General features: G+C 44.6%; 1 protein-coding gene across 1 annotated transcript; it reads right to left on the bottom strand.

Moving 5' to 3' along the window:
- Positions 1-11,052: 11,052 nt before the first annotated feature.
- Positions 11,053-21,526, bottom strand: cavin4a (caveolae associated protein 4a). Its single transcript, XM_055867605.1, has 2 exons — positions 20,813-21,526; positions 11,053-15,846 (listed from the first exon to the last, which is right to left on the bottom strand). The coding sequence occupies exons 1-2, from the start codon at positions 21,218-21,220 to the stop codon at positions 15,175-15,177; spliced, it is 1,080 nt and encodes a 359-aa protein (XP_055723580.1). The 5' UTR covers positions 21,221-21,526; the 3' UTR covers positions 11,053-15,174.
- Positions 21,527-22,466: the final 940 nt, after the last annotated feature.

The raw sequence follows: 22,466 nt of genomic DNA on the forward strand, positions 1-22,466 counted from the left end.
GGAGCAGGAACAGGGCACACTGGTTTCTCAAAGCGCACTATAGGCCTGGTGCGTGGTGCCGGAACTGGTGGTACCGGACTGAGGGCACGCACCTCAGGGCGAGTGCGGGGAGAAGCAACAGTGCGTACAGGGCTCTGGAGACGCACATTAGGCCTAGTGCGTGGTGTAGGCACTGGTGGAACTGGGCTGGGGCGGGAACGTGGCGCCGGATATACCGGACCATGCAGGCGTACTGGCTCCCTTGAGCACTGAGCCTGCCCAACCTTACCTGGTTGTATGCTCCCCGTCGCCCGACCAGTGCGGGGAGGTGGAATAACCCGCACTGGGCTGTGTATGCGAACCGGGGACACCATGCGTAAGGCTGGTGCCATGTATGCCGGCCCGAGGAGAAGCACTGGTGGCCAGATGCGTTGGGCCGGCTTCATGACATCCGGCTCAATACTCAATCTAGCCCTGCCAGTGCGGGGAGGTGGAATAACCCGCACCGGGCTATGCACACGTACAGGAGACACCATGCGCTCTACCGCATAACACGGTGTCTGCCCGTACTCTCGCACTCCACGGTAAGCATAGGGAGTTGGCGCAGGTCTTCTACCTGACTTCGCCACACTCCCTTTTAGCCCCCCCCAAGAAATTTTTGGGCTTGACTCTCCGGCTTCCAGCCTCGCTTACGTGCTGCCTCCTCATACCACCGCTCCTGGGCTTTAGCTGCCTCCTTCTCCTCCCGAGAGCGGCGATTCTCTCCAACCTTAGCCCAGGGTCCTTTTCCCTCCAAGATTTCCTCCCATGTCCAGGAGTCCTGTGTAATGGGCCGCTGCTGTCGCTGCTGCCCGTTACCCCGCTGCTTGATCCTTTGTTGGTGGGTGATTCTGTAACGGCTGTCTAATTCCTCCTTCTCGGATGAGGAGGAGCATGGATCGGACCAACACGCAGCGAGGTATGCAGACATAAAGAATTTATTTAACAAGACGAACACTGACACGAAATACACTTGAATAGAATACAAAACAACAAAACGACGTAGACAGACCTGAACTTGAGAACTTACATAGACACGAAGAACGCACGAACAGGAAAGACTAGCCAAACGAACGAACAAACGAAACAGTCCTGTGTGGTAGACACAGACACAGGAACAATCACCCACAAACAAACAGTGAGAACAGCCTACCTTAATATGGTTCTCAATCAGAGGAAACGTCAAACACCTGCCTCTAATTGGGAACCATATCAGGCAACACATTTAACCCAACATAGAAACACATAACATAGAATGCCCACCCCAACTCACGCCCTGACCAACTAAACACATACAAAAACAACAGAAAACAGGTCAGGAATGTGACAAATGTATTATTCCATCCCTAGCGCAATTTCAATTTTGGCCACTAGATGGCAGCAGTGTATGATCCAATGAACCATTACATTTCTGTTCAAAATGTTGTATCAAGACTGCCCAAATGTGCCTAATTGGTATTAACTGTGCATTCTCCTCAAACAATAGCATGGTATTCTTTCACTGTAATAGCTACTGTAAATCGGACAGTGCAGTTAGATTAACATGAATTTAAGCTTTCTGACAATATCAGATATGTCTATGTCCTGGGAACTTTTCTTGTTACGTACAACCTCATGCTAATCGCATTAGCACACATTAGCGCACGACAGATCTATAACACATTTCTATGTGAATATGGTCAGTCGCCCAAAAAGTTACATACTGCAGCTTTAAGTCACTCTACACAAAATGTGTAGAATTGCAGAATATTTGCTTTAAAACTGCTAAATGATCCATGCACCCCATGGATAAATCTGTAGAATTGCAGGAAACATTTTATTTCTTACAGCAAAAAAACAAAAAGCACCCCATGGCGAAATACACTGAGTATATAAACATTAGGAACACCTTCCTAATATAGAGTTTCACCCTCGCCTCAGTTCGTCGGGTCAGGGACTCTACAAGGTGTCGAAAGCATTCCACAGGGATGCTGGCCCATGTTGACTCCAATGCTTCCCACAGTTGTGTCAAGTTGGCTGGATGTCCTTTGGGTGGCGGACTATTCTTCATACACACGGGAAACTGTTGAGCATGAAAAACACAGCAGCGTTGCAGTTCTTGACAGCGCGCCTGACACCTACTACCATACACCGTTCAAAGGCACTTACAGGTCTTCCCAATTGTTTACACACTAAAACTGGCCCATGAGGCACAATGACCCAAACCGGTCACTCATTTAGCAGAACCATACACCAAATCTGCAAGACTACTGGTACATGTTTTGCTTTACACTCTGATTGTAATTCTATAACAAACATTTTGGAAGAACACAACACACAATTCTCTACCTTTGGCACAACTATCACAACTAACAAAAGCAACACTCTTCAACAAGCTAAGCTCAATTACCAATTGATCACTTTCACCCTTCACATGTGCAAACACTAATTGCGTAAATGTTCACTTTGCAATCAGAACTTTGGTATGGATAAAAAGGCCACAGGAGAGTGCTCTTGTGTTTGGAGAACAATGGAAGCAAACTTGGCAGAGAGCGATAGAGGTAGAGGTAGAGTTGGAAGTGGGGGTAGAGGTAGAGGTGGAGGTGGGGGTAGAGGTAGAGGTAGAGGTAGAGGTGGAGGTTGAGGTAGAGGCAGAGGTAGAGGCGGAGGTGGAGGTGGGGGTAGAGGTAGAGGTGGAGGTGGAGGTGGGGGTAGAGGTAGAGGTGGAGGTGGGGGTAGAGGTAGAGGTGGAGGTGGAGGTGGAGGTGGAGGTGGAGGTAGAGGTGGAGGTGGAGGTGGGGGTATAGGTAGAGGTGGAGGTTGGGGTAGAGGTAGAGGTAGAGGTGGAGGTGGAGGTGGGGGTAGAGGTGGAGGTTGGGGTAGAGGCAGAGGTAGAGGCGGAGGTGGAGGTGGGGGTAGAGGTAGAGGTGGAGGTGGGGGTAGAGGTAGAGGTGGGGGTAGAGGTAGAGGTGGAGGTTGGGGTAGAGACAGAGGTGGAGGTGGAGGTGGAGGTGGGGGTAGAGGTAGAGGTGGAGGTGGAGGTGGAGGTGGAGGTGGGGGTAGAGGTAGAGGTGGAGGTGGAGGTGGGGGTAGAGGTAGAGGTGGGGGTAGAGGTAGAGGTGGAGGTGGAGGTGGGGGTAGAGGTAGAGGGGGAGGTGAAGGTGGGGGTAGAGGTAGAGGTGGAGGTTGGGGTAGAGACAGAGGTAGAGGCGGAGGTGGAGGTGGGGGTAGAGGTAGAGGTGGAGGTGGAGGTGGGGGTAGAGGTAGAGGTGGGGGTAGAGGTAGAGGTGGAGGTTGGGGTAGAGACAGAGGTGGAGGTGGAGGTGGAGGTGGGGGTGGGGGTAGAGGTAGAGGTAGAGGTAGAGGTAGAGGTAGAGGTGGAGGTGGAGGTGGGGGTAGAGGTAGAGGTGGAGGTAGACGTGGAGGTTGGGGTAGAGGCAGAGGTAGAGGTGGAGGTAGGGGTAGAGGTAGAGGTGGAGGTTGGGGTGGAGGAAGATCAAGAACAAGGAAAGTAATATCTGATGAAATTCAGGCGACTGTGGTGGACCATGTGGTCAACCATGGTTTGTCCTTGAGAGAGAGGCTGGGCAGAGAGTGCAGCCCTATCTGAGCCGCTTCACCGTAGCATCCATCATCCGGACGTTCCAACACGAGAATAGGTATGCACAGCAGACATTGGATCTACAGTATCTAATACTTGACAGTAGTACAACATAAAGCACAGTAAAGACTATAGATTCCAATGCATACTGTAAGGGGAAACAAAGTAAATGTTTCATGTATTACTGTATGTACAAAATTGGGAGCTATACTACTTTGTAACATGTTTATCTTGTATACTGTACTAGTGTAGTGTTTACTGTACTGCATGCTATTTTGTTTTTGTACAACTGAACGAGTCTATTTACAGACGAACAGGAGTCTGCCTTTGTGCAAATGGTAGTTGAAAATAATGCCATAAAAGTGTGGGAAATCCAACAACAGATGATTGAAAACCCTGCCATCATACCATAACATCAGAGTGAGCATATCAACCATGGCCCACATCCATAAGAAACACCATCTCCGGATGAAGCACATCTACAGAGTCTCGTTTGAAAGGAATTCCCAAAGAGTGAAGGATAAACGGTCTGAATATGTGCAAGTAATTCATGCAGTAGTATTACACTCTTGAAACATTACAGACTCATTGATGTTGCCAGTGAACTTTACTATACAGCAATTACAGTATTTATTGTCATTTCAGAGAATCATGGAGTTGGATGCAAGTACCATCCCTCAGGAACTCATATTCATAGATGAGGCTGGATACAATTTAGCGAAGACTAGGAGGAGATTTTATTTTTTCGCAATGGATCATTTGTTTCTTGACATGATTTATATTTTACAATGTTTTTCACTGTTTCTTTATCTATTCTGTACAATTGATCTAACATACCATACAGTAATACAAATAGGCCTATTTTTCTTCCTTTGCATATGCAAAATTTATTTACTTTATGTTTGCAATTTTACTGTATGTATGCTTACAGTATGCTGTTTGACATGTATTGAGTCATGTTGAAATATAAAACGTACATTTTTGCATTTGTGTTGCTTTCTTGTTTGAGTACACACAAACAATATACATTATAACAACAAAATCTTAGTCTTTACACAGAAATAGGTTCTGATAGTAGTGTTTTGAATATATACTAATGTAACATTAGTGTGATCTCGGTTGTCATTAAGTTTGATTCATTTGATGTCTAACTTGTAAGTTTCAAGTCATTGTAAATAATACTTTTTTTCTAAACTGACTTGCCTTGTTAAATAAAAAATAAATATATATAATGGAAAAAGCAAGTGTTCTTATTGTTTTGTATACTCAGTGTATATGGAATTGGGGGTTTTCGCAATGGTCGCGAGGTGGTTCACCACATTTAAGCTAGTTTACGTTCCTCAACACGGATTTATGTTTATAAACTGTGAAATTAGCATTGAGGAGGTGTTCGTTGTCACATAGTCACATTAGAGCCAAGTTTATGTCTCAGAAACAATTATCATAACTCTTTTAATGCTCCATTTTATGACTTTTATAACCAAAAGCTTATTGCAGTAATACTGTTTTTGATGTTTTATGAAAGTGTCTGCAAGTAGCCTCCTATCTCAATATAATTTGACATAGAAAGGGTGAGGATCATGAAATAAAACATGTATTATACCATACTAGTATCCAATAATAGACTTGTATGACATTTTAATTTCTTATCTCAAACAGACCTTTTGCTCATGAGAAGATGTATGCTTTACCATGCCCCTGCAGAGTGTGTGTGTGTGTGTGTGTGTGTGTGTGTGTGTGTGTGTGTGTGTGTGTGTGTGTGTGTGTGTGTGTGTGTGTGTGTGTGTGTGTGTGAAAGACAGAGAGATGTGTGAGACATACAATGCTGTGTACAGACTAGTGGCATTGACAACCCGATAATAGCTTAACAGCTCCTATGGTAACCTTTAAAAGGAATAGACCAACAATGCACTGATAACCAAGAGCTGATTAGAATATATTTTTGTATTATTGTCTTTATATAAAGCCCTGCCACCACATCCTACATACTTTTCTGTCCTTTAGTCTAAACAGCACCGAAATGCACAAAAATGCCAAATTACAACTTGCAGTGGACGTTATCCGAAAAGTCCCTCAGCTAGTGTTAATTAAATGAGGATTTTACATATTGCAAAAATACATTGTACGTGGTGCTTCGCAAGTTGCAGAATTGCTAACTTAAAGTGCTTTCCGATCTATACTGAACAAAAATATAAACACAACATGGGACATATAAACACAACATACTTTATTGTGTTACAGTTCATATAAGCAAATCAGGCAGTTTAAATAAATAAATTAGGCCCTAATCTATGGATTTCACATGACTGGGCAGGGGCACAGCCATGGGTGGGCGTGTGAGGGCTTAGGCTCACCCACTGGGGAGCCAGGCCTAGCCAATCAGGATTATTTTTTCCCCACACAAGAGCTTTATTCCAGACAGAAATACTCCTCAGCATCCCCTCAGATGATCCCGCAGGTGAAGAAGCCAGATGTGGAGGTCCTGGGCTGGCGTGGTTACACATGGTCTGCAGATAAGAGGCCGGTTGGACGTACTGCCAAATTCTCTAAAACAACGTTGGAGGCGGCTTATGGGAGATAAATTAACATTTAAATTATCTGGCAACAGCGCTGATGGACATTCCTGCAGTCAGCACGCCAATTGCATGCCCCCTCAAAACTTGAGACATCTGTGGCATTGTGTTGTATGACAAAACCGCACATTTTAGAGTGGCCTTTTATTGTCACCGGCACAAGGTGCACCTGTGTAATGATCATGGTGTTTAATAAGCTTCTTGATTTGCCACACCTGTTAGGTGGATGGATTATCTTGGTAAAGGATAAATGCTCACTAACAGGGATGTAAACAAATAATATTTTTGTACGTATGGAAAATCTCTGGGATCTTTTATTTCAGCTCATGAAACAAGGGACCAACACTTTTACGTTTATATTTTTGTTCGGTATGTTTAAAATATTTATTTTGTGCACTTCTAGTATGATTAGAAGTGGAAATTGTCAGGCTGATAGTGGCACATTGTCAGCGATTGGGTGCAGAGATGTAGCGGAGTCAGGCGCAGGACACAGGATTTTGAGCAACACAATGGAGTTTACTCAAAAGGTCAAGCAAAATTCCAAATAGGAACATACATACACACTAGCACATACAACAACCACTAAAGACACCAACAATCACGGACAGAACAGAAAGGTATGCCAGAGGGTTAAATAAGGAACATGATATGGGAATTGAAACCAGGTGTGTGTAATACAGACAAAACAAAACGAAACTGAAACATGGATCGGTGGTGACTAGAAAGCCGGAGACGTCGACCGCCGAACACCACCCGAACAAGGAGAAGGGCCGACTTCGGCGGAAGTCGTGACACACATTGTCACGATCGTGTGGATGATTGATGGAACAAAATGCAGCATTTGGAAAGTAAGCCATCTTCTTTTATTTTAAAAGATGACGAAAAATAAACACGAAACACTTAATACAAACTATACAAAACAACAAACGACCGTGAAGCTAAATAACGTTGTGCACATACACACACAGGCTACAAACGTTCTACATAGACAATTACTCACAACCAATGAGAGCCTATGGCTACCCTAAATAAGGCTCCCAATCAGAGACAACCGAAATCAGCTGTCTCTAATTGGGAACTCATTCAGGTAACCATAGACTCTCCTAGACAACTAAACATACATAGACAACACTAGACACATGTACTCCACACAAACCCATATCCTATACCCAACAACCCCTTTACCATAAAAACACCCAAAACCAACAAAACACAAACATTCCCCATGTCACACCCTGACCTAACTAAAATAATAAAGAAAACAAAGAATACTAAGGCCAGGGCGTGACATAACCCCCCCCTTAAGGTGCGAACTCCGAGCGCACCATTACACAGTCTAGGGGAGGGTCTGGGTGGGCTTCCATCCACGGTGGCGGCTCCGGCTCTGGTTGTGGTCCCCACGTCACCACAGTCCCTAACCACCTCCTAGGCTTCCTCCAAATGACCCCCCTCCACATTAACCCCATTGCATTAAGGGGCAGCTCCGGACTGAGGAATGGCAGCTCCGGACTAAGGGCCAATACCAGGGTAAGGGGCAGTACCAGGGTCAGGGGCAGTACCAGGGTCAGGGGCAGCACCAGGGTCAGGGGCAGCACCAGGGTCAGGGGCAGCACCAGGGTAAGGGGCAGCACCAGGGTAAGGGGCAGCACCAGGGTAAGGGGCAGCACCAGGGTAAGGGGCAGCTCCGGACTGAGGAATGGCAGCTCCGGACTGAGGAATGGCAGCTCCGGACTGAGGGACTGCAGCTCCGGACTGAGGGACGGCCCATGGCTGGCTGACAGATCTGGCTGCTCATGGCTGGCTGACGGATCTGGCTGCTCATGGCTGGCTGACGGATCTGGCTGCTCATGGCTGGCTGACGGATCTGGCTGCTCATGGCTGGCTGACGGATCTGGCTGCTCATGGCTGGCTGACGGATCTGGCTGCTCATGGCTAGCTGACGGATCTGGCTGCTCATGGCTAGCTGACGGATCTGGCTGCTCATGGCTAGCTGACGGATCTGGCTGCTCATGGCTAGCTGACGGATCTGGCTGCTCATGGCTAGCTGACGGATCTGGCTGCTCATGGCTAGCTGACGGATCTGGCTGCTCATGGCTAGCTGACGGATCTGGCTGCTCATGGCTAGCTGACGGATCTGGCTGCTCATGGCTAGCTGACGGATCTGGCTGCTCATGGCTGGCTGGCGGATCTGGCTGCTCATGGCTGGTTGGCGGCTCTGGCAGATCCTGTCTGGTTGGCGGCTCTGGCAGATCCTGTCTGGTTGGCGGCTCTGGCAGATCCTGTCTGGTTGGCGGCTCTGGCAGATCCTGTCTGGTTGGCGGCTCTGGCAGATCCTGTCTGGTTGGCGGCTCTGGCAGATCCTGTCTGGTTGGCGGCTCTGGCAGATCCTGTCTGGCGGACGGCTCTGGCAGATCCTGTCTGACGGACGGCTCTGGCAGATCCTGTCTGACGGACGGCTCTAGCGGCTCCTGTCTGGCTGGCGGCTCTAGCGGCTCCTGTCTGGCTGGCGGCTCAGTGGGCTCATGGCAGACGGGCGGCTTTGCAGGCTCATGGCAGACGGGCGGCTTTGCAGGCTCATGGCAGACGGATGGCTCAGATGGCGCTGGGGAGACGGATGGCTCAGATGGCGCTGGGGAGACGGATGGCTCAGATGGCGCTGGGGAGACGGGCAGTTCAGTCATCGCTGTGCAGACGGCAGACTCCTGCCGGCTGAGGCGCACTGTAGTCCTGGTGCGTGGTGCCGGGACTGGTGGCACCGGGCTGGGGACACGCATCTCAGGGCTAGTGCGGGGAGCAGCAACAGGACGCACAGGACTCTGGGGACACACAGGAGGCTTGGTGCGTGGTTTAGACACTGGTGGTAAAGGACTGGAGACACGCACCATATAGCTAGTGCGTGGAGGAGGCACTGGTGGTACTGGGTTGGGGCGGGGAGGTGGCGCCGGAAATACCGGACCGTGCAGGCGTACTGGCTCCCTTGAACGCCGAGCCTGCCCAACCTTACCTGGTTGTATGCTCCCCGTCGCCTGACCAGTGCGGGGAGGTGGAATAACCCGCATCGGCCTATGTAGGCGAACCGGGGACACCATGCGTAAGGCTGGTGCCATGTACGCCGGCCCGAGGAGACGCACTGGTGACCAGATGCGTTGGGCCGGCTTCATGACATACGGCTCAACGCTCAGTCTAGCCCGGCCGATACGTGGAGCTGAAATGTACCGAACCGGGCTATGCACGCGTACAGGAGACACCGTGCGCTCTACTGCGTAACACGGTGTCTGCCCGTACTCTCGCTCTCCACGGTAAGTACAGGGAGTAGGCGCAGGTTTCCTACCTGACTTCGCCACACTCCCTTTAAGGCCCCCCCCAAGAAATTTTTGGGTTGTACTCACGGGTTTCCAGCCTTGTCTCCGTGCTGCCTCCTCATATCGCCTCCTCTCGGCTTTAGCTGCCTCCAGCTCTTCACGAGGAAGGCGATATTCTCCCGGTTGAGCCCACGGCCCCTTACCATCCAGTATCTCCTCCCATGTCCATGAATCCTGTGTAGGTAGGTCCTGTTGCCGCTTTCCATGCCGCTTGGTCCTATAATGGTGAGTAATTCTGTCACGATCGTGTGGATGATTGATGGACCAAAATGCAGCATTTGGAAAGTAAGCCATCTTCTTTTATTTTAAAAGATGACGAAAAATAAACACGAAACACTTAATACAAACTATACAAAACAACAAACGACCGTGAAGCTAAATAACGTTGTGCACATACACACACAGGCTACAAACGTTCTACATAGACAATTACTCACAACCAATGAGAGCCTATGGCTACCCTAAATAAGGCTCCCAATCAGAGACAACCGAAATCAGCTGTCTCTAATTGGGAACTCATTCAGGTAACCATAGACTCTCCTAGACAACTAAACATACATAGACAACACTAGACACATGTACTCCACACAAACCCATATCCTATACCCAACAACCCCTTTACCATAAAAACACCCAAAACCAACAAAACACAAACATTCCCCATGTCACACCCTGACCTAACTAAAATAATAAAGAAAACAAAGAATACTAAGGCCAGGGCGTGACACACATGCCTGATTGAAAGCTTGACAGTGATCCTGTATATGCCCTCAGTGGATTGTTCACTCATTGTCTGTAGGCATAAACAACCTTTTTACTGGCAAAACATAATCTTCATAGTGCTGCTATTAGAAACTCTATCACGAGGGTATAAAAACCTACACATGAAAACTGCATCTGACACTAGGGTTACTTACAGCCTCAAATACCCCAATGCCAGTGTTACACTTCTCTTATCCCACAGCTGACACCACAATATTCCAGTTAAGATCCCACTTCTGACACAAATGTTACATATTGCCCCAGATCCCACTTCTGACACCAATGTTACATGTTGTCCCAGATCCCAATTCTGGCACCAGTGATGATGGCATTGCAATAGGTTAGTAAGTGTTATGTCACCGGCTAGTCAAGACCCTTATACAGAAGTCAAAATCCCACTTCTGACACCAGTAAAGACTTGCATTTCAAAGTGTAGTACTTAAAAATAACATAAAAAAAAATATGTAACACATATAGAATCATGTAATAACCCCCAAAATATTAAACAAAATCAAAATATCGATATTATAAATGTTTAATAAATATTAAACATATTTGGATTTGTTTAACACTTTTTTGGTTACCACATGATTCCATATGTGTTATTTCATAGTTTTGATGTCTTTACTATTATTCTACAATGTAGAAAATAGTACAAATAAAGAAAAACCCTTAAATGAGTAGCGATGTCCAAACTGTTGACTGGTAGTGTATATACATATATACTTTCCCATTTGAGTGAAGAACAGAAACAGGGTATCCTTCATCAGCAATTTATTGTATTATTTGGCACACAAAAGTAAAATGCATGCTGTGTTGCAACTGCAGTCTATTGTGGTACTTTGGACAGAATAACTGCAGTTACACTACAAAATTACTGCAATCTTTTTTTCGCAATTGGAAAGACCTAATTTAAGCATAAATGCCACATCGCTAGAGATTGTTTTTCCTTCTCAATACTTGAATCATCCAAGAGCATTTATTTTCTGCAGATTGTTTGAGGACTCTAAATGCGGTAGGTTAATGCATGATAAACAATTGGAACTGACTGCGATCACTCTAAGAGTCAACGCTCTCTCCTCTCTCTCGTGAATCAAATGGTAGCTTTTTCACAGTGCCTTACCGAAATAGAACAATATCTGTCTGGCAGGCCACCGGATTAGGACCGACTCAAAACAACACGTGCTTCAATAAATTCAAATTGACACCGCTTCATTTCACAGCTCTGACCTTTATCATCAAGCTGATGTTCTCAGTTGCTTTGACAACCGTGGAGCTGTGCAGCACAGGTGAGCAAAGGCTTCTGTAATCAGTCATGAAAGTGCCAGCGGTGTCACCTTTCAGAGTTTGCAGGAGCTATAAAAAGAGCTGACTGAAATAAGACCGAGCAGCTGACTGAGAGCGCAGCACACTGGTGATGAATTCAAATCTCTCAACCCTCTTTACTGTGTGTAACCTCAGCAAAGCAGACACGGAGGGAAGATATAGCCCACCACGGGTCATATGTGTAAGGAACACTCTTCGAACGGTTTGAAAGCATTGCGCGAACAATAACGGGAAGCCTGCGCAGTCTGTATAAGATACCTTTGGTGACAGTATATATTGGATAATGCAGATTTTAGTTGTATTGTCGATAGTCATGGATCATTAATCCACATTCACTCAAGAGTTTCCCCAGGATATAGGCTGTCCATCTAGGTAGGATCAGCAAGGATTGCATTGAGTACTGTGCCATTCCTGTACCACATGCACACGGTAGCCAGGAGCTTTTGTTTAGGGCAATATATTTACATTGACAAACTGCAACTTTGACCTCTCACCACACAGAGGACTTGCCTGGTTTGAGTGGTATTTCATTTATAGCTCAATGCAAAGGGCAGACGTGAATCTTCAGGACATTGCTGACTGACTTGACTGATTGAACTTTGCTGCGAGTCTACATCAAGTTAGGGATTTCATTTGAACTGTAGATGAGATCGGCATGCTGTTATGGGTTCTAGTATGTTCTAGCAAGGGCCAAAGTCACGGAGGTACTGAAGTTCACTCTGTCTAGACGTTTGTAAAGATTGAACATTATGGACAACAGCCTACTGTCCTGTCACGAAGACAGTGAAGGGATATTGTTTTGATTAATACAGGTGGCATTAGGCCTTTATTAATACAAAAAGAAAGCAATCATGAATATATGTGATGCTGCTTGCACGTGTCACATACCACAATGCATATCAATGACAATTATTGTTTTCCACCAATGTAGCAAACCCATTCGACTTTCATCAACCCTATTTTTATCTAACAATAGCAGGCCACGCAGGAGAGGTTTTTGGAGATCCAGTTGCCAGTTTTGATTCAATCGGTCTAGCAATGGGCTACATTATTTAAATAAGAGGTTGATTTAGAACACAAACTTACTTCTGGTTCTTCATTTGCATAGTTACACATATTAATGAGAATTTCAATACAAAATAGGCTAATGTCCTTTTATCTAAAGTATATGTATCACTACACAGAAAACAAACAAATAAATCAAATTATAGTGCCAACGAATAAAAGGATGTGCCTTATTGCAGGCTACAATCCCAGAATCAATGTAGCTGGTAATTTACTAAGAACAGCGACAATGCCTGGATGGTGATCTCAAGAAAACATTGGCACTTTTAGGAAAAATTTGGCAGGGGGTTTGTCAAAAGATAATAAAAAAGTGACTACACATTTTTGTCAATTATGTGGCACACATACTTCATTTCCTGTGAACTAGTAAGAAATAATTCAACTACCCACCACTACCTATTGTACTTCTCATTACTCATTGACATCAATACTTTGGGCTCAAATCAGTCGAATCCACATTACTTAGGCCTCATGCAGTAGTATATTAACATACACGTTTCTTTGCGGTTGAACATGAATTACTGTAGGTCTACAAGTTAGACTCAGCCCACAGATATGTGAGCACAGCAGAATGTACATTGCCCTTTGGATAGTTGATGCCATTATTAACATAACAAATGAAAGCAATGCATCTCTAGGTTATCAAAAGAAGGGCATAAACATGCTGTAAACCGTATTCAGAAAGAAATGACTTTGAAAAAGACTTTGAAATATTAGGTTGCTTTGTAATCTTTCTACACGTGTTACATTTTCTGTCGAAATTCTCATATTATTGCACAGAATTACATCAGTGCTCAAAACCTTCTAGTGCCATAAACGTTACAGGTACGCCTAAAGCCGTTGACATGGCCTAATGTTTTCCTCATATATATATTTTTTCTTTTCTTAACACTAGTACACTACACAATCATACACACTACGATCTCGTTATCTTCAGACCACTGAAATGAAATTCACAGCACATAGTTCATTTGAAAAATGACATTTAACTCTCAAGCTTTTCATAACCTCTTGTAATAAAAAAGCATTTTATTCTCGGCTAAATAGTTAGTCTGCTTTTCACCATATGGATACATTTTGATTCAACACAATCTTCAACTGTTATTACGATGCGTCTGCTTGTTAACGGAAAAAAAAAGAAAAGTAACCTACTGTATCTTGTCTGTGACCTTGCCATAGAACCCATTGCAACCAAATGGTCAATCCTTGTTGGATTTTGAAACACACAGAACCCAGTCTGACATTCAGTTTTATATCTGTATAGCTTTACTTCTTCAAACCCTTCAGAGACCAGCTGAGATCTGTGTTGACCAATATCATGATTTTGGTTATGATATGTACAACATTTTACATTCCGATTTAAGATCAATATCATACACAAACTTCCTCAACATTCAGAATCATCTCAAAGGTACTTTGCAATCTCTCTTTCCTCCTTTCAGTTCAACTCTTTTTCCCTTCCAAACACTTTGTGGAAATTCCTTTCTAACTTGCGAGCGTCTTTTCTTGACTAGTCGAAGAAATCGATTAGCAACCAAACATCTGGGAACAATTTGTGTTTGTGTGTACTTAACTTTTACGCCTTAACCAACTGCAAACTCAACATAGCAGTTCATGTACATTAGTTACCAATGTGCCCAATATTTATGTACTGATGCCCCACAAACAACCCTGACCTGAATTCATCACAATATATCTTTCCATGAAAATGTTACATTTTACACATTTCTCTGTGTTCGTGTGTGAATGTGTCCACGTACATTACAACCCATATCGTTAAAAATCATTCCAAAGTTGAAAATAATAACAGCCAATTTCAATGACACGTGACAGTGGGTCACTAACCTACCAACATCTGACACCCCAGAAACACAATCTTTGTAGATTATCAGGTCAGTCACAGAACTCTTTCCACTCCTCTGTAGACTGGTCAGTATACACAGTACCAGTCAAAAGTGTGGACACACCTACTCATTCAAGGGTTTATCTTTATCTTTACTATTTTCTACATTGTAGAATAATAGTGAAGACATCAAAACTATGGAATAACACATATGGAATCATGTAGTAACCAAAAAAGTGTTAAACAAATCAAAATATATTTTATATTTGAGATTCTTCAAAGTAGCCACCCTTTTCCTTGATGACAGCTTTGCACACTCCGGGCATTCTATCAACCACTTTCACATGATTCATATGTGTTATTTCATCGTTTTGATGTCTTCACTATTATTCTACAATGTAGAAAATTGTCAAAATAAAGAAAAACCCTTGAATGAATAGGTGTGTCCAAACCTTTGGCTGGAACTGTATATCCAACAGAAGTATCTCTTTGATTTTTAAACGGATTGATAATGTAAATTGTCTGTCGTCGATGTTGATTCGTCACAGACCATCTCTCTTGCAAGACATCGCAAGCTCTCTTCCTACCCGGCTTCACTTCCTATTTTGGTGACTTCTCGTTGTGTTGCGGCAACATGCTGGAGATCTACTTCCTGTCGTATTCGTCCTCCTTGCCCTCTTCCACTGCCTCCACAGTGAATTTCCCTACCTCCCCTATCCGGATGGCGGCCGGCTCCTCCACGGGACCCTCCCTCTTGGTTTCCCTTTCCGTTACAACCTCCGTGTAGGTTACTACCGGGGTTTTACTGACTTCCGGGCTTTTTCTTCCCTTGACTGGGGTCACCGCCTCATCGACCTCCCCATCAGCCTCAGCTCCCTCCTGGCCCTCGGCCACGGTCCTCTCCTTCTTCAGCTTGATGCGGAAGGACTCCTTGGTAGGGGCCTTCTTGGCGATGTTCTCCTTCAGCCTCTCGCCAGAGTGCTTGATGCGCTCGCTGGCCTGGTGCATCTTCTCCCGTCTTTCTGGGGGCACCATTTTCTCGCCCATGTTGTGGAACTTGGTGCCCAAGTTGTCCTTGGTCTTGGTCATGGTCTCCTTGGAGAAGGCCTGCTTGATGCTTTCAATGCCCTTCATGCCTGACGCCTTCAAGCGGGCGGTTCTGGAGCCTCCTTCAGTCTCGTCCACTGTCATGTATTCCTCGTCTGAGGAGATGTCCTCGGGGACATCGTAGGTGTCTGGCTCGATCACCAACCCCTCCATACCAACAGCTCCTTTTGGGGTCTTTGTCACGGCCACCGAAGGGATCTCATGTTCCCCCTAAAGAAAGGCAAATTAACTCTTTTAAAGTACAATAATATGGGTTGGCTTCTTAAGTTATATAGCCAATGGTTGAGTGCAGACTAGGGTTCAAATAGTATAAGTATTTCTTTAAAAAAAAAACTTGATTACGCTTTTCTGGTGCAATGGAATAGTCCCAAAAATGCCAACCATGTGGCCTGCAGAAACTCTCAATCAAATGCTCAAAGTCTTTGAAAGGAAAAACATACATTTTGAAACCAGGTCTGCTTGACTTTTCACTTTTTGGGCAATTATGGAGAAATTCTACAAGCGTTCTCTTCTCTCCCTATCAGACATTTGGTTTTGTAACGGCTGCTACGTCTTTGAGTTTGCCCTTTGAGGTTGCAACAGTATATGTCCCGTCGGGCTATATATTACATGCCAGTAACCACTCAATTCCGTGGGCAATTTTTCTACAGGGATCACAGAGCTTGGTGGAAAGATCAGTTTCTCAACGGTTGCCTAAACCACACTGTATCATTGTAATCCGCAAGATATGGACATCTATGAGTGGGTGTTCTCAGCAAATAACTCAGGCAACTTAGCCCACAACATGAAAAACGTATGAGAAACATGACACATTATAAACCCAAGAATAGCATCGAAAGATGTGCCATTAACGAGTACTTCCACCAAACCCTTTTAGTGTTAAAACGTACATTACTAGCACTATGTGATACAAGGCCTAATTGCTGAATCTCCCTCTCTATTATGCATTCCTAAAAAGTGGTAGTGACCCCCCCCTTCTGATGACTGGGCAACCTGCTGGGTTCTGCAGGTGACTTTGAATCTGAGACCCAATTAATTCTCATAAAGACTCAGCCACCTCCAACAATCACTCTCATTAATCAAGAGGGGGAGTCGTCTGAACATGCCCAGACTCTGTGAAGGACCCAACAATTACACCACCAGGGAATGTGGGCCAGCAGATTTTTTTCATTTTCATACGTGATGTTGCCCGGCAATAATAATAGATTATTGGCCGACCGACATGGCAACCACCCAGAAGATGACAGTCATTGGGTCACAACCAGGTTGGGCTCGTGCTTCCGTCAACGGGATGGTGTGCGTTCGATGCTACTTTATTCATGTTGAAATCTGACCTTATTGGTGCCTCTGTTGTCATGGTTACATAACAGTACATGGACGGATCGGGCTCGTGGTACAGAGTAGGAGACTGCACAACATGTTCTAAATTCTCTCTGTCAACCCAGCAGCAGTAGCTGGTCATTTAGTGCCTGTATAAGATTGATGATGTCCATGTGATTGGCTTATCAGCCAGTCACGCTTTAGAAAGTCCTATAATGTATAACTCCAAAACAAGGGATAACGACAGCTTGACTGCTACAACAAAGACCTTGCCGCTATACAGAAAATGCATTATTTCGACAAATATGTTGTTACCTTGTGTTTGTTAATTCTAGCTTGGAAGGAAAGTTTGGCTGTACATGCCCAATATCTATCCTTAAAACAATGCCACCCCCACAAAATCTACGGCCATTTATCTGTGTCCTAATACTGGCCCATAGTGAGCTGTTGTGTCACATTTTTCAGTCTTGCCATGCTTTGCCACTGGCAATGACTGTCTCTATAACAAACAGTGCTTGCTTCCTAACTAAAGTTAAATGGCCATTGCAGCCATTGCTGCGTCAGAGGCAAAATCACTATATTAGGAGATCTCTGCCCTGCTAGCCAGGCCCTCAGAATAACCGACAGCAAATCAGTCATCTGGAAATCCTACACTCAGACTGTCCTATTCAGGCAAGAGGGAAATGAAGCCCCTCCCAGGGATCATCATAGAGGAAAGATGAGATTCACTAAACACTTATTGTAAAGTGTAGTATAACTATCATCTTCAGAAGCCACGTTTCAATGTCGACTACAGAGACTGACAGGCATTTGTGCTAATGGCCATTCACAATTACCCTCAAATATTTCCCTGAAAAGCTAGCCCCTAGGCCTTTAAAGTTCAGTCATATATAATGATTTGCCATTACCCATAAGAGATTAAGCACTGTTTGATGAAAATGTTTATTTGGCCTTACTGATATTAGCCTATACAAACGCATTGCATAACAGATTCACTAGATGGAACTACACATAGTCCCCCTCAAAAAGTGTCTGTCCTATATCTGAGACATAAGAAAGATTTTTTAAAACTTGTATTTAACCACTTATTATTATTTTTTTTTTACTATTTTCTACATTGTGTAATAATAGTGAAGACGTAAAAAATGTGAAATAACACATGTGGAATTATGAGTGTGCAAAGCTGTCATCAAGGCAAAGGGTGGCTACTTTGAAGAATCTCAAAAATAAAATATATTTGGATTTGTTTAACACTTTTTTGGTTGCTACATGATTCCATATGTGTTATTTCATCGTTTTGATGTCTTCACTATTATTCTACAATGTAGAAAATAGTAAAAAAAAAACAAAAAAAACTCTTGAATAAGTAGGTGTGTTTTGACTGGTACTGTATACTTCCATTCATTGGTTCAACTGGTACGGGGGACCCTCAAAATGAGTCTTGTGAGGCCTGTGGGCATCCTAGAGCAAAACAACCGACATGTACACTACCGTTCATAAGTTTGGGGTCACTTAGAAATGTTCTTGTTTTTGAAAGAACATTTTTAAAATTGTCCATTAAAATAACATCAACTTGATCAGAAATACAGTGTAGACATTGTTAATGTTGTAAATTACTATTGTAGCTGGAAACTGATGATTTTTTATGGAACGTCTACAGAGGCAGATTATCAGCAACCATCACTCCTGTGTTCCAACGGCGCGTTGTGTTAGCTAATCCAAGTTTATCATTTTAAAAGGCTAATTGATCATTAGAAAACCCTTTTGCAATTATGTTAGCACAGCTGACAACTGTTGTGCTGATTTTAAGAAGCAATAAAACTGGCCTTTAGACTAGTTGATTATCTGGAGGTTCAGCATTTGTGGGTTCGATTACAGGCTCAAAATGGCCAGAAATAAAGAACTTTCTTCTGAAACTCATCAGTCTATTCTTGTTCTGAGAAATGAAGGCTATTCCATGCGAGAAATTGCCAAGAAACTGAAGATCTCGTACAACGCGGTGTACTACTCCCTTCACAGAACAGAGCAAACGGGCTCTAACCAGAATAGAAATAGGAGTGGGAGGCCCCGGTGCACAACTGAGCAAGAGGACAAGTACATTAGTGTCTAGTTTGAGAAACAGACGCCTCACAAGTCCTCAACTGGCAGCTTCTTTAAATAGTACCCGCAAAACACCAGTCTCATTGTCAGCAGTGAAGTGGCGACTCCGGGATGCTGGCCTTCTAGGCAGAGTTCCTCTGTCCAGTGTCTGTGTTCTTTTGCTCATCTTAATCTTTTCTTTTTATTGGCCAGTCTTTGCAACTCTGCCTAGAAGGCCAGCATCCCGGAGTCGCCTCTTCACTGTTGACGTTGAGACTGGTGTTTTGCGAGATGTTTCTTGGTCTGACAAACACAGCTCTAGCTCTGTCACCTTTCACCGCAGATGTGGAAGTGCGACATCAATTGATGCAGCGGATTGAGATGCATCCAATGCTTAAACTGACAGATTTTGGGGGAGATTTTTTTATTATGCTAATTATATTTTCGCGGGGGTGCGGACATCAACTTCAGGGGGATTTAAAGCAATGGTGTTTCAAATGCCATGACTTATCTGAGAGCTAAAGGCCCCATAAAAAATGTTGGCTTTCCAACATTGATCGCTACCGAGGAAATCACTACCGTCTTCAGTCTTTTACAATAAATACATGTGACACCCATTGACTGCTGATATCGCTTTCTCGTTAGCCTAGTAAGAGGTTGCCCCAAAAGCAGGGCCACGTGATTGGCAGACCCTCATTCTTCAGATTGGCCCTAACAGTCCGCTGCCACATAAGAAGGCAGTTTATCGTGTCCCCATTGGCAGCGGGGAGCATACCATGCTCCTAGAATAGGACTCACGGCCACACAGCAGCTGCTTCTTTCAGTGGAAAGCACACAGAGCTTTCATTGCCCCCGGAAGTCCCTTTAACAGGAGCTATATGTCCTATTAATACAGAAGGCTTGAAGTCTCTTTTAGGGTACCTAGTATCTATTTTCATCAAAGACATACTATAACTTCACTCATGCCAATGTCTTAGAGTGGGGCATGTTTTTTTCCTGACTGTCCCTATGCTCTTAACTGCTAGGCTACCTGGCAGTAGTACTTGAAGGCCCTTAAATGGTACCCATTTCTCAATGCATCTAGCTCGTACTTAACAGAGTCAGCGCTTGAATTTGTTACTGTCTTGAAATTGCTCTAATAGCAACCAAAGAAGATGTGAAACCTCTCTAATTCACTTTAACTGTAATATCCAGCGACTTAAAACTGACCTAGTACAGTATATCTTCACTGACTTGCACCACTGGCCAATAAATGGACTTGCTCAGGCGATAGTTCGCTGATGTATCATTAATACTTTATACACACATAGTATCAATTGTTTATAGAGCATCATGGGGGTATATTAGACCACTGAGCATAGTGTAACTTCTGGTGCACCCATTGTGTACAATACTCACCTGCTCTGCATAAGTGCATTTGCATATTCTCCGGTCAGAACCTGTCCAAACTTGTTGTAGGCATTAGCATATCTCCCCCCTGGCGCACCTGTGCCTGTTGTTTAATTACTAAACCTAAGTTTGTACATGTGTGCATTCATACAACAGTAAGCACCTTATCATATTTTCTTAATTGCATATTGTGTCATCTTGTTTGCTATTTTAGCACACAGAGTTAAATTATTTTCTATTACTCATTGAAGCCTTATGCCCTGTAATTGGTATCTGTATAGAGAATGTGTACAATGTTTATTCTTTTATTGTAACCGCGGACACGCAAGGTCTTATTTTTGACTACCCAGTTCACTACCAAGTGCAACCCAATGGTGAACACAGTTACCTGATAAATGATGACACGGAACTTGTTTCGGGTCAGCAGCTCCTCCTGTGTGGTCTCCACCTTCTTGACGCGCACGTTCTGCTTCTCCACGCGCGCGCGCACCTCCTTGACATTGGAGCTGACCTTGCGCGTCTTCTGGAGCAGCTTCTCCACGGTGCCACTGGTGGTGGTGTGGTCTTTGGCTAGCTTCAGGACGTCACCCTGGATGGTCTTGATGTTGGTCTCCAGGTCCAGCTGCTGCTCCTCCATGCGCTGCTGGCCAGCCTGGACGTTGTCGATGATGCCTGCCACACGCTCCAGCAGCGACAGGATGGTCAGGGCGCTGATGGGATTGCCCGCATCGTCCTCCACCCCCAGCACCTCCAGCTTGTTCTGTACGCCCGCCATGCGGTACTTTGGCTGATCCATGGAAGCGCTCCTCGAAAGGCGAAAGGGAAACTTGGATGTTGGGGGAAGAAGCCGAGTGAACAGCGCTGAAGTGCTGGAACTTTGATGCGAGTGCAGAGATCTTGAGGATATCTGGTTAGACTTGGGTTTATTGGGATAGCTCCAAGACCATTGAGGTACCACCGACTAAGAGACCAGAGACGCGACTCCCTACCACAGTGACCCAACTCAGGTCTGGTGCAAAAGAGGAAGCAGACTTCTCCTGCCCTTTTAGAATAGGCTGCACGATCAAGAGGGGACCTGCAAAACAAGCGCTCGGAGGGCAGGAGATAGACTGAAAGGGGTGTGGCGTAGCCAGCTCGCACCACATAGATATAAATACTATTTTGGTAAGCTGACACTGACATTTTGGGAAGATGCAAAGCAGGGGGATGGATGGAAATCCCCCTCTAGCCCACTCTGTTACACCCCGATTAATTTATAATTTTCCATTCAACAAGTGGTTGAATGGATCTATCTAGGCATGGCTCGACGATGCAGCTGTATGTCAAATTCTGACTCATTTGTAGTGACAGATGGAAAGACAACGCTTTGGTCATCTGCCTTGAGTACCCATCCTAGGAATGTTGAGAGGAGTAAACATAGTCGGAGCTGCCCTTTTTGAGTCCCCCCGGTGCAGCAAAGTCCACACATTGAGTGGCAGTGAGATCAGGAGCCATTTATATTGTCTACCAGCAACATTGTATTGCAGTGAGTGTCAGTGGCGCCATATCGGAATTAAGAGCATTGAGCAGCTGTTGAAGTGAAGTGCTTGTGTGTTACTTACTGTTCTCCTATTGATTTGTTAATGTCGCTGTAATCCATATTGTGTTTTCCTGCAAATCCCTTATTTATTCTATATTATTTGTTTTCAATACAACAATGAACACAAATCACAATGAACAACCTTATCCCATACTTGGCAAATGGGAAATCTTGGTGAATGGGGAATCTTTTAAGCATACAATACCACCAAACGAGCGTTTCTGTATATGACAACGTTTCCTCTACTCTCTGATGCATTGTTCTATCATTTCATCTAAATTCCTGTGGCAGCAAAGCCCTGACAATAATAAACAGTAGCACTTTTGTCCTGCCTCTGCACCACCTGATCTCCTTACTATCCCAACTCGTCCTACGCTTCATTATATGTAGTCCCCATTTCCATGGAGGTCCAGCTTCCATTGATTTCTTCTCAGAATATTAAGAGGTCCGATAGTCACGGCCT

This window comes from Salvelinus fontinalis, chromosome 17 (genome assembly GCF_029448725.1).
Source record: "Salvelinus fontinalis isolate EN_2023a chromosome 17, ASM2944872v1, whole genome shotgun sequence".
Classification (NCBI taxonomy): Eukaryota; Metazoa; Chordata; class Actinopteri; order Salmoniformes; family Salmonidae; genus Salvelinus; species Salvelinus fontinalis.

Bases quoted from the DNA above. Each gene is read 5' to 3' on its own strand.
- cavin4a (XM_055867605.1), bottom strand. From the start codon at position 21,220: ATGGATCAGCCAAAGTACCGCATGGCGGGCGTACAGAACAAGCTGGAG. The intron at 15,847-20,812 runs GTAACTGTGTTC...GCCTTTCTTTAG, and splicing joins TCCGTGTCATCATTTATCAG to GGGGAACATGAGATCCCTTC.